The sequence below is a fragment of the Drosophila hydei genome, unplaced genomic scaffold (assembly GCF_003285905.1).
Source record: "Drosophila hydei strain 15085-1641.00,03,60 unplaced genomic scaffold, DhydRS2 tig00000063-arrow-pilon, whole genome shotgun sequence".
Lineage (NCBI taxonomy): Eukaryota > Metazoa > Arthropoda > Insecta > Diptera > Drosophilidae > Drosophila > Drosophila hydei.
This window is the reverse complement of record NW_022045657.1, coordinates 2,022,424-2,034,186: the sequence shown is the minus strand read 5'-3', so window position 1 is coordinate 2,034,186 and position 11,763 is coordinate 2,022,424. Positions and strand designations below refer to the sequence as shown.

Below are 11,763 nucleotides of genomic sequence, written 5' to 3'. Positions count from 1 at the left end.
AATCACTTTATACTAGTGCTATAGCACTAGTTGCAAGCATTGGCAGCAGCTGTTGTTGTTGATATATTGTATATCTTGTGTGGTGGCTAACAAATAAGTATCGATACCCTAATTATTGTAATTTGTATTTTTTACAAGAAAAAACATCCCGCGCACAGGCAATACTTATTCTTATATTATACAAAATCAAACTCATTTTTATAAATTTCAACAAAAAAAAAAAACTAATGGATACGTGACGTCGATAGACATTCACACACAGTCATACTCACACATACACTAAGTTCTACGTGCATTCAGAGACGCTCCCAATAGGAACGCGCCAACAGTCATAAAGAGACAACAACAATCGGCTTATCAGAAACACAAGAACAATAAATAAAATAATAGAAAATTAACTGTAGGAGCAACATTAGCTTAGTCAACATTCGACTTGCATCCTACGCAAAGCTGTTCGCGCTGAGAATTTATTGTTGATTCTTCTGTGACGTGTCCTAGTTACCACAATTACAGCAATGTGCGGCTCACCCAACACAGTTACCGGCTCTGGTGCCCGGGCACTCATCCTGGTGGGTGGGTATGGCACACGTCTGCGTCCGTTGACACTGAGCACACCCAAACCTTTGGTGGAGTTCGCCAACAAGCCAATATTACTACATCAGCTAGAGGCGCTTGTCGATGCGGGTTGCCGTCAAGTGAGTTTTTATTTGCACAACAACAACAGTTACATAAACAAATTTCTCTACAATGTAGGTCATATTGGCAGTCAGCTATCGGGCTGAACAAATGGAAGAAGAACTAAAAGTAGAGGCAGACAAACTGGGGGTCGAGCTGATCTTCTCACATGAAAGCGAACCGCTGGGCACAGCCGGGCCACTGGCGCTGGCTAAGCCATTATTGTCGGCCAGTGCGGAACCATTCTTTGTGCTCAACTCAGATGTGATTTGTGATTTCCCATTCAAGCAGCTCATGCAGTTCCATCGCAACCATGGCAAAGAGGGCACTATTGTGGTGACCAAAGTGGAAGAGCCATCCAAATATGGTGTTGTGCTCTACGACGAGCTGGGGTGCATTACAAATTTTATTGAAAAGCCCCAGGAGTTTGTCAGCAATAAGATCAATGCCGGTATTTATATATTCAATCCCTCGGTACTTGAGCGGATCGAAGTGAAGCCGACGTCCATCGAGAAGGAAGTATTTCCGGACATGGCCCAGCAGCAGGAGCTGTTTGCCATGGAGCTCACCGGATTTTGGATGGACATTGGACAACCGAAAGACTTCTTAACCGGTGCGTCATCGTTTCTGCTATGCATCACTTTTCCTTATCAGTCGACCGTGCAGCAACTTATTATCTGGTTTCTTGGAATAGTCGATTGATATATTTAGCTCCAATGCATGATATAATGTTTCTAATGAGCCGTAATTGTTGATAAGCTGTCTTACGGGGGCCGGGCTGGGGGATGCTAATGAAAGCAAAAGCAAGCAATTATAGTTGTTTTTCGATTTCAGGTATGTGCCTCTACCTGAGCTCGCTGCGCCAGAAGCAGTCGAACAAACTGTACACGGGCCCCGGAGTTGTGGGCAATGTGCTTGTCGATCCAACCGCAAAGATTGGCGAAGGCTGTCGCATTGGACCAAATGTTACCATTGGGCCCGATGTGGTCATCGAAGATGGCGTCTGCATCAAACGTTCGACCATCTTAAAGGGCGCCAACGTGCGCTCGCATTCCTGGCTAGACTCCTGCATCGTGGGCTGGCGTTCGACAGTTGGCCGCTGGGTACGCATAGAAGGTATCACAGTGCTCGGCGAGGATGTCATTGTCAAGGATGAGCTATATGTGAATGGCGGTCAGGTGCTGCCACACAAGAGCATCGCGGCCAGCGTGCCCGATCCACAAATTATCATGTGAAATCGGACCCAGTTGCTCCATTAGTGGCCCGTTGTAAATATAATTTAGTTGTTTCATTTGCACCGATTGCCTTGTGTTTGTTTCGCTGTCAACATGTCAATATTCTAAATACGAAAAAAAAACAAACTATACACATTTCCATTACTTAGCCTGGCCAAAACATAGTCTTAAGACTAGAGTCGGGCGGCATTTTTGACCAAAACTTTTTCACAAATGAAGCATAAGTTTTTTTACTTAATCTAAATTGTAGTCAAATATATATATATATCAATTATATTCTATGTATTATAAATATAAAAGAGAAAACTTGATTGTTATTATTGTTCGCGGACTCTTTTTCGAGTCCCTTATCAACAGCATTGCTCGATTTGCAGAGCAATGCAACTTATTTATCACACAAACGTAGGGTATTTAATCCTCGGCTATCTGAAATTTAGTATTCCTTGTGGTTGCCTAGCAACGTTGGCATAACACAAATCCCGATTTTCTGGCTAAAAATGTTGAAAACTTTCAGCAAGGCGGATATAACCCAGCAGAATATGCTCTGGGAGGATAAGGAAGTCAAATTCGATGTACCTCAACTGTAAGTTAAGCAGTTTAAGCTAAGTAAAAAGTCTAATTCCCTACAATTCGCAGGCACACACGTTTGCACAGCGGCGAGAAAATATTGGACACGATCAACCATATAGAGGATAGCAAAGGAAATCCCGGAGATACCGGAAAGCTGCTGGTTACCAATCTGCGCATCCTTTGGCACTCGCTGGTCCATAAGAAGTTTAATTTGTGTAAGGAGTTCACATTTTTAATTTACAGAATATGGCCTAATCCGGGTGTTTGCCTGAGGCAGGCGCTGCATCCTCTGAGACTTCTGTTTTATTAAAGCAACATCTCCCCCCTTTCCCGTAGACTACGTTCAAGACAGGCTATAACTGTTATACAGTATAAAAAATGAGTCGAATCTCTAATTGCAGCCATTGGCTATGCCCGAATAGGAACCACCAATACGCGGGTGGTGCACATGCACACCAAAGGCCGCATACCTAGTCAAGCGCTCTACATTTTGGCCATTAGCAATGAGACGCGATTCGAGTTTCTCTTCACGGATGTCTCCGGCGAGACGGCGCGTAGGGAGCAACCCATCTTTGCCAGCATTTTCGATGTGCATCTGTGAGTGACAAGCCTCAGTTAAAATTAGCTAAGATTTTCACTTTCGTTTGTTGCTCTCCAGCTTATATCAGCGCACGTTTCTCTATAGGGATCTAAAGCTGCGGGGCGCCATTGTGCAGGTGGGTCAGCTGATTCTATTGCCGGATGAGCAGGTGTACAGCCAGGTGCAGGGCGTTTGGAATTTGTCCAGCGATCAGGGCAACCTGGGCAGCTTTGTGGTGACCAACATACGTCTAGTCTGGTATGCGGATGCCAATGAGACCTTCAACATCAGTCTGCCCTATCTGCAGATCGAGAGCGTGAGTGCATGAGTACAGGTTCCAAAGGAATTCACACAATTTCATCCACTTTCAGCTGCGCATACGCGAGTCCAAGTATGGTCCCGCTCTGGTCATACAGACTGCCGAGACTGGCGGCAGTTATGTACTGGGCTTTCGCATTGATCCCGTCGAGCGCTTAAGTGAGCTCTTCAAGGAGCTATGCTCCCTGCACACCATCTACACAGATCAGCCCAATTTTGGCGTTCACTATGACCCGGAAGAAGCGCGTAAGCGAGTAGCAGCCGCCGTCGAGGAAGCTGCGCAGGCAACGCAATTCAAGATCGAGGATTATCATGAGCTGGACGAGCGACAGGAGCGTGAAATTAATACGAAGCTAAATAGCTATCTCGCCGCAGGCTGCGCAGGTGCGCTGTCAACGGAGCAACCGACACCGGCGCCTGTCTACTGCAAGGAACTGGGCTTTGCCATGGAACGCATACCGGACGGCTACAAGCTGCAGGATCTGTGGAATTTGATGCCCACTAAAATGACAGATTACGATGACTAAGATACGAAGCAGATGACCCCTTAAACGGAGGGCTAAACCCCGATCTGACATTAGATCTCATCAAGCTGCAGCCAATAGCTGTAAGCCCTGGTTCGAACGCTTTACCAGTCAAATTAGATTCCAGCTGACTTTATGCATATCTAATCGAGATCCATTTTCCAAATGTTTAAACAATCAAAGACAACAAGAAATTTACATTATGTTTGATGGTTTTATTGACGCATACAACTAGCTGTGTGTTTCTCTTTCTTAATGGTTTTGTCTCTTTTAAGTAGTTTTGCTCTTAAGTTCGCTTTATTCAATGATTTTAATTTTGTTTCTTGGAATTAAAACTCGAAACTTGAATAATGCTTGGGGCTTTCAGATAAGCTCTGAGTGTTAGCTGTGTTGCCCAATTCGTTGGTATCTCAATGCTTACAAATTATTTATTTGTAGTTTTACATGTTGTTACTATTCATTTATTTTTGTGGAGTTTCGGTTTTTTTTAAAAGCAAAACAAGAATTTTGCTGACTTTTTGCATTTTGTTTTTTTTAGTTTTATAAATTAATTCATATCACAACACACAGTTGATTTGACCGGCATGCACTATAATCAATATTTATACATATACTATGTATATAGTTTACATATATATTTTTTATTTATTTTTTTTATACTTGAATGAATTGTTTACTTTGTTTTCTAAGCTATAAAGTCTAACAAACTTATTTAAATGTAGGAAAATTAATATTAGTTGTGGCGTTTCTTTACTTTTCTTTTCTTTTTTACTTTTTTTTTTTGCCTCAGAGGCAGTCTGAAATATAATTAAAAAATATTTAAAGAGCCTACGGAAAATTATAGATGGGGCGACAAATTATATATATATACATATATATATATATAGATAGAGATATTAAATGTATTAAAAACAAAATATCATATCAGGAATGGCTTATATATTACGATTTGTATTGTTTTTGTGTTTTCTTTTGTTTTTACAGTTTTCTTAGCTTTTTTTATACTTTTTTCTTACTTTTTAAGTTTTGTTTTGTTAAATTCTTAAACGTTTTTTTAGTTTTTATATCAGTTGCCCTTAGATGAGTTCGTCTCTTTATAATATTCGTTTAGTTTTTCATCAGTCTTGAAGACCAGTTTATGTTGTTATTATATATATATATATATATTTATATATAGAATATTTTTAGGCATATTTACTTAAAGCAAGTGAAGTGAAAATGGGAACAAATACCCAAATTAAACATTTACATAAATTATGAAATATTTAAAGCTAATTTAACGATTACATTTCACACAAATCGAACACAAATCGGGTAAACAAAAAAATCATAATTAGAAAAGTAAACAATCAATAGTTGGCTGTAAACAACTGGAAATGCCCAGCTCGGGTTACAACTGGATAGGATAGGGTATGGAATAGCTTATGATAAATATTTGCTTTGGGCTGTTAGCTTTTACTTATTGTTGTTGCCATTTGGCACTTCACTTGCTTCGGTTCACAAAACAATAGAAATCGCGCTTAGAATTAAACAGTAACTAGAACCAAAGACTTAGGATTTGTGGTTATTGTTTGCTTTTCATTTTTTATATGTTACACAGTTTTGGGCATTGGATTACACGGCGTTCCAATGACTAAACCTAGACATAAACAGAGAAAGAGAGAGATAGATAGAAGGAGGGAGGGAGAGAGTAGGGCGTAGTATTTAGTTGTTGCTGGTGGAGATCTGTAACCGCGCACGCTGACGAGTCATGGGCGGTGATCGACGCATTGGCGATATGGAAGTGCTCTTGGTTGCAGCGCGTCGTTTGCGTTTGGATAATGCTGGAACAGTTGTAGCCGTAACGGTTACGGTGGCTGGTGATGTAGCTGCTTCTCCTTCTGTTGCTTTTGCTGCGCTTCCTACTGCTTTGCGACGCCTCTTGGCTGTTAAGAGCGGCGCACGGCGTCGACGCTTGGTGGTTGTTGCTTTTGGCTTGACTTTGACTTCGCCTGAGCCAGTGCCTGAGGTGTGTATGTTGCTGTTGTCCTTGGTATGGTCTTGTGTTTGAGTGCAACTGGAGCTGTTGCTGCTATTGGCTTCATGTGGCACAAAAGCGGATGCGGTGGCATGTTGTGGCAATGATAGTGTACTGCAATAGTTGCGATTCAATTCAAAATGTGCTTTCAAATAGTGCAAAGAAAAAGTTTACCTGAGCTTTGGTTTAAGTGTAAGCTCCTGCTCCTTATGAACTAGATTCTCTTCGTCCTCGTCCTCATCATCATCATCGTCGACATCACTATACATATTTGCAGAGGGCGGCATAAATTTGGGTCGCTTCAGTTCGAAGCCGCGCGCTTTGTTGCTAAAAATGTACACCTCGCTATAAGTTTAACGAACTTTACCTAAATCAGATGCCACTTACATTTTAATGGGCGTTATGGGCATGGGTCGAATGGGTTTGAACACGCATAGATCCATGAGTAAGCTGTCTGTACTGGCATTCCGTTTTCGCGCTGATGCTGACCGATGTAGCACACTGGGCGCCACCGTGAATTGCCGCAAAAATGCAGCCGTTGGCACTACATATGGCTGGCTGAGCACAAACTGGCGATTGCTGCTGCTGCTACTGCTGCTGGAGCCGGAACTGGTGCTTGAGTTGGAGTTGCCACTGGTGCCCATAATGCCACCAGCGCCAATAAGCTTCCTTTTCAAGCTGCTATCCAACTGTGACGCTAATACGGGAGTTGGTCCATTCATAACCAGAGCCTTTTGCACAGTGTCCTTGATGAATTCGGTGCCCCGATGCAGACGCACAGAGAGAGTTTTCATTATCGCAGTGGCTGCACTGCTGGCAATGGTGCTCGCGCTTGTTGGACATGCCGCCAACGTGCCCGCTCCTCCAATTGGTTGATTGGTTGTGCTCGTGCCTCCACTGACATTGCTAACATTGTTGTTGCTGCTGCTTGTATTGCTACTGTTGTTGTTGTTACTGTTGATTTTACGTGTGGCACTGGAGTCGTAGGTAAAGGGCGCAGTTTGCCCAGCTGATGCCAGCAACATTATTATTACTGCTGTTTAATGCAGCTGCCCACTGCTCCTGCTCCTCTTCGTTCTGCTCTTCTCCCTACTATCGCCTGCAGTTGTTGTTGTTGCTCCGTCAGCTGGTGTTGGAATAGAGACTTTAACATGCCCGGCGTTTGTTTTCTCTTTGTCTCACGCACAATTATTTCACTGTATTTTTTCTGCGTATTTTATCATTTTCTTTTATTTTGGTTGTTTATTGTTTTCACTTATTTGCACTCGTTTCTGTTTTTTTTTTTGTTTTTCACTCTGCTTCTTCTTTCAGTTTCGTCAGTTGTGGCTTGCACGCTGCTTCGTACAACTACACACTACACACACTTATTCAACATACTCCTACTACTACTTTGCCTTCCATTGTGGCTGGCATTTTTTTTGTGTGCTTTCGTTTGGTATTTACCGGTTGTAATACTACTTGTATTTTATTCACAATCGCTTAATGCTGCTTTGTTTTCAATTATTTTTATGCTTACATCTCTCTTTGCTTGTTGCTTAAATGTTTATTGCTTTTGTTTTGTTGCGGTTTTTTTTGCGACAAACGCAGTAATTTTTACGTTTTTCTATGTTTTACACCTCACTACTGTATGTTCATTCATCAGCAGCTGTAGTCGCTGTTTACATTCACCACACTTAGCTGATGAGTTTGAGCGCTCAACAGTTTTGCAACAGTGGATTTGAACAGCAGCACAATTAAGAACTCGTATTTCAGTAATACGGCAAATTGTGTAGTATTTCAGTGATTTTTTTTTAGAGAAAATTATTTTATGTTTGTGTTGACTTTAACAGAATCATTGACAACCAGCTGCAGACTACATCAGAAATATTTATTACCCTTTTCAAGTGTGCACACACTGTTCACAATATTTTATATGTGTTCAAGATAGTCTGCAGAACTGTTTTCTAAAAATAAAAATAAAAAATTCTTGGTGTCCTAACAATTTTTTAGCTTACCACTTATTTTAGTCTTTTATTGATGCCCACAGTGCCTACATTTTTAATTTCCTGCGTTACGCGCCTTTCTTTTGAACACAGAGTGTGACCAAATTAGCTAGCAGCCTTTATACAAATTGTATTCATTTTTAACTGAGTGGCAACTCTGGTCATTCAAATGGCTAACTTTGCGGCACGTTAGATTTCAAATTGATTATCTATTAAGAGAATTACCAGAGTCATTACGAACTTTAATTTCGTATCGTAAAGCAATATTTTATGTTGCATTTAGTTGGCCTTTGACTTGCCGCCTCTATAAATATTGAAACTAAAATTGAAATTAAACAAGCTCAGCTTCCGCTGTGGCTACTGTTCACGATCTTCGATCTTAACATAGATCGCGCATTGGTATCAAGTTTATTATGGCTAAATAATTGGCAAAGCGCATGCGGCGCACAATTTACGAGTACGCGAAGTCACGCTTTAGCCTGCCTTCTCCAGATACCACCTACGGATGCGCAGCCGCTGCTGCTGCGACTGCTGCTGTGACAGAAGTGTTTTTTGGCATGTCAAATGGCCGTTGAGCTGCAACCGTTTGCGCCGCCTTCTCTCTATCTCTCTCTCTCTCTCGCTCTCTCTCTCGCCCATTTGGCTGGCTTTTAATAACATTATGAAAACGCGTGTTTTACAGCTCATCAGAGTCGAAACGTTGCCGCATTGCTTGCATTTTTTCGTGCACTCTTTTTTTTTGTAGCCTGTCCATTCGCCCGACTGTCTGCCTGCCAGCCAGCCTGTTAGCCTGCCAGTTAAGAGTCAAGTCCTCGCACGGCTGGAGGTCGCTTGGGGGTCGTCGTCATCGTCGACAGCGGCGCCCTCCCATTGCGGCACCACGCAGCCACGCGCGTCGCCTTCTGCGCAACCGCAGCCACCGCAGCACCACAAAAGCCAGAAGCAGCAGCAGCAGCACACACACACATACACGTTTCTATATCTGTGTGTATTTATAAAGCTGAGCAGGCGTTGGCTGTGCCCGCGCAGCCTATAATTTTCCAATATGCAAATGTGTTGGCTTTGCGGTGTCTCAAAATGGCGCAGCGGCTGCCCAAGCACACGTGGGACGCAGCCAGAAGGACGACCGACTGCGCAATACTCTGGAAAAGAATCATCAATTGCCTCGTTTAACTTTGTAGCATGCACTCGACTGCGCCATACCCTGGAGTGTGCCTTCCTTATGACTTATTCCTTCTTTATGACTTCTTCTGCTTCAATTATTACAAAATAGTCTGCTAATGACGGCCAGTGCCTCTGAAACTTCGACCGAAATGACCAGTGACTTTCAAACTGTTAACTGTTTAACTGTTGCCCACTTTCCATTGGCAAAAACATTTATTATGCCTCAAATGATGCAAGTTTAAATAAAGTAAAAGTTTCTATATTGACAAGCTTAAGCTAATATGCCCCTTTGTGCTTCTGCAGAGCATATTAGGCAGAGAGCTAGCCGCGTCGTGCGCTCATTAAGGACAACAGCAGTTCAGGTCCTTTGAGCTCACTGTGCGTGCGTGTGTGTGTGTGGAGTGGCCAAACCATTGATAATTATGCAATTTTGCAGGACGACTAAACAAATTATTTTCACAAAATTAAATCTTAACTCGTGCTGGGCGCACTTCGTGTTTTTTTTCTTCTTTTCTTTGGCTTTTGTGATTGGAGAACACGTACGCCTTGTAACCTCAATTGTGGGCAATGGCAATCTTTGGCATGTTGCGGAGCGCCCGTGGATTGACATGTGGCAGGATGCTGAGCTTAAGATCTGGCTAACAGCTGCGGTCGACTTCCGTAGAGCGCGCAGCGCGTGCTCTAACAAAGCAGCTCCAAAAAAAACTTGTCGACCTCAGCGCAAAGCCAAAGCCAGACAAAAGCTGCGTGCTGCGAGACGACTCAAGAATAGCTCTAAAAGCTGATCGAGAGCTCGTTAAATGCGAATGCGAAACCCTCGACTTTCGAATGCGGTTCTAATGAAATTGGATGTGTGACATCGGCTAGACTATATAGCCTAGTTGGTCCAAGCAATTAGTGCTGTTCACTCATGCAACCATCTCAAATTAATTGATTTCTCTTTGCAGCTAATGAAGCTTTGTTTCATTATCAACTTTGAGTTGGTTTTTTTTCTTTCAGTTTCGTATTTTTGTTTATTGAATGCGCAAGATAAATGATTATTGAATACACTCAAATACACTCAAGAAATTTGTGCGCAACAAATTTTAGCGCATTGTTTCCCCAAAACGAATTGTTCAATACTCGAATCGATTTATTTTATGCCGCGCTCAGTCCATCTCTTTCGCTCTCTGTCTCTATCTCTATCTCTCTCTGGCAATTTCAATTACTTTGTGAAGGGCCTCCACTTGTTCACAGGTGTGAACTGGGCTTGCTCTCTCTCTCTCTCTCTCCCTCTCTCTCTCTTTGGTAATGAAAAAACGATAAATCATGGCACAAATGAAGTTTAGTTTTTTTTACATTTCTGTTGTTTTTTATGGTCGATTCCATATTTTATATATATCTCTTATATTTTCTGTTTGTTCCTTTATTGTAAAGTGTAACATTGATTAAGCATTATTAGCGTTGATTGTTGTTCTTCTTCTTGTTGTTGTTTCTCTATTCTCTTCGCTCTATTCTGTGCTGCGTTCCATTGTAGACACATTGGCCGCATTGTTGTTGTTGTTGCTGTTGCTGTGCACAGTGGGACACTTTCCATCATCAACACTTTGGAATGATGGAACGTTTCGTTGGTCAGTTCTGGCAGTGTTCCCCCCGCCCCAGCCGCTCGCACCCTCAGCCCCTTGGAACATGCGCCTGCGCCATTTGGGGGGCCCCACAATATGCTCGAGCATATTGATATATGTCTATTTGCTGTTGCTGTTGCTGTTGCTGTTCGATGTAAATCAAAATTGATTTTCTTTATAGCATGGGATAATGAAGTTTTTTTCGTTTTAATGAACTGTTGGATACGAAAACAAAGAAAAACGAACTGTTGCTGGACTTGCAGCCGGAGGATTAGGCGAGAGACTTTTCTAGCTAGCCTTGAACATGATGCTGGTTAAGAGCTGCTCGTCAAAGCGATTTAGTTTTATTAAATTTCATTAAATTTTAATTCATTTTCCAATCATGCTCCGAAATTACTTTCTCTAATGATTTCTAAATCGGTGGTGCTAAAGCTTTCGGATTAAGCTTCAAGCTGATTAACGAAAAGCTTACATTTACTCTCTGTAATGGATCTGGCTTTCATAATCTCTCTGAACAATACAAAAAACTTTCACTGAGGCCTTTTTACTCGTATTATTAACAATAATAATAACTAACAATGATTAAAATTTTATATACATACTTGTATCTGGTCTAATCTTTTAGAGGGTTAATATTTTTTTCATCATCAAGAAGTTGAGCCAAATTGGTAATTACTTAAAGCTTACTTGGCATTCGAAATAATATAAATAATATAAAATAAAATAATTGAAATACTACTGCGGTTGACATCCAGATATTGGGTATAAATTGGTATATATTGATATTTCGAATATATTGTATTGACATTTTGGAATATATACTTCATCTTTAGAATCTGCTAGAATCTAGAGCTAGATAACTTTGGTAAGTTGATTGTATTTGAACAAAAATATATATTGAAAACAAAAATAACATTTATTATTTTAGTATACTCAACTATTTGAGTTCGATTGAGTTTGATCGTCATTTAATGGGATTCGCCTTTGAGTTGATAATGAGATTTTGCCCCTAGAAAACCAAAAAATATTATATGAACAATTAAGCAGCTATTCAATTATTTTATTATTAATTTATATATACTTAAGAATGAAAT

General features: G+C 41.2%; 3 protein-coding genes across 4 annotated transcripts; 2 read left to right on the top strand and 1 right to left on the bottom strand.

Annotated features, from left to right (window-relative positions):
- Positions 1-87: 87 nt before the first annotated feature.
- Positions 88-2,129, top strand: LOC111595739 (mannose-1-phosphate guanyltransferase beta). Its single transcript, XM_023309593.2, has 3 exons — positions 88-695; positions 754-1,288; positions 1,510-2,129. Exons 1-3 carry the CDS (start codon positions 516-518, stop codon positions 1,908-1,910), a joined length of 1,116 nt encoding a protein of 371 aa, XP_023165361.1. The 5' UTR covers positions 88-515; the 3' UTR covers positions 1,911-2,129.
- A 161-nt stretch (positions 2,130-2,290) lies between these two features.
- LOC111595738 (Bardet-Biedl syndrome 5 protein homolog) lies at positions 2,291-4,386 on the top strand. 2 transcript variants are annotated; one of them, XM_023309592.2, is made up of 5 exons: positions 2,291-2,493; positions 2,547-2,695; positions 2,882-3,077; positions 3,166-3,376; positions 3,432-4,386. In XM_023309592.2, exons 1-5 carry the CDS (start codon positions 2,408-2,410, stop codon positions 3,903-3,905), a joined length of 1,116 nt encoding a protein of 371 aa, XP_023165360.2. In that variant the 5' UTR covers positions 2,291-2,407; the 3' UTR covers positions 3,906-4,386. The 2 variants fall into 2 exon arrangements, with proteins under 2 accessions (XP_023165360.2, XP_023165359.2); XM_023309591.2 differs by having other exon boundaries at positions 3,139-3,376.
- A 1,086-nt stretch (positions 4,387-5,472) lies between these two features.
- On the bottom strand, positions 5,473-7,144 carry LOC111595730 (uncharacterized protein DDB_G0280205). Its single transcript, XM_023309579.2, has 3 exons — positions 6,307-7,144; positions 6,094-6,246; positions 5,473-6,033 (listed from the first exon to the last, which is right to left on the bottom strand). Exons 1-3 carry the CDS (start codon positions 6,942-6,944, stop codon positions 5,607-5,609), a joined length of 1,218 nt encoding a protein of 405 aa, XP_023165347.2. The 5' UTR covers positions 6,945-7,144; the 3' UTR covers positions 5,473-5,606.
- Positions 7,145-11,763: the final 4,619 nt, after the last annotated feature.

Bases quoted from the DNA above. Each gene is read 5' to 3' on its own strand.
- LOC111595739 (XM_023309593.2), top strand. From the start codon at position 516: ATGTGCGGCTCACCCAACACAGTTACCGGCTCTGGTGCCCGGGCACTC. The intron at 696-753 runs GTGAGTTTTTAT...TCTACAATGTAG, and splicing joins TCGATGCGGGTTGCCGTCAA to GTCATATTGGCAGTCAGCTA. The intron at 1,289-1,509 runs GTGCGTCATCGT...TTTCGATTTCAG, and splicing joins ACCGAAAGACTTCTTAACCG to GTATGTGCCTCTACCTGAGC.
- LOC111595738 (XM_023309591.2), top strand. From the start codon at position 2,408: ATGTTGAAAACTTTCAGCAAGGCGGATATAACCCAGCAGAATATGCTC. The intron at 2,494-2,546 runs GTAAGTTAAGCA...TACAATTCGCAG, and splicing joins AAATTCGATGTACCTCAACT to GCACACACGTTTGCACAGCG. The intron at 2,696-2,881 runs GTAAGGAGTTCA...CTCTAATTGCAG, and splicing joins CCATAAGAAGTTTAATTTGT to CCATTGGCTATGCCCGAATA.
- LOC111595730 (XM_023309579.2), bottom strand. From the start codon at position 6,944: ATGTTGCTGGCATCAGCTGGGCAAACTGCGCCCTTTACCTACGACTCC. The intron at 6,247-6,306 runs GTAAGTGGCATC...GTACATTTTTAG, and splicing joins CCCATAACGCCCATTAAAAT to CAACAAAGCGCGCGGCTTCG. The intron at 6,034-6,093 runs GTAAACTTTTTC...CAACTATTGCAG, and splicing joins ACACTTAAACCAAAGCTCAG to TACACTATCATTGCCACAAC.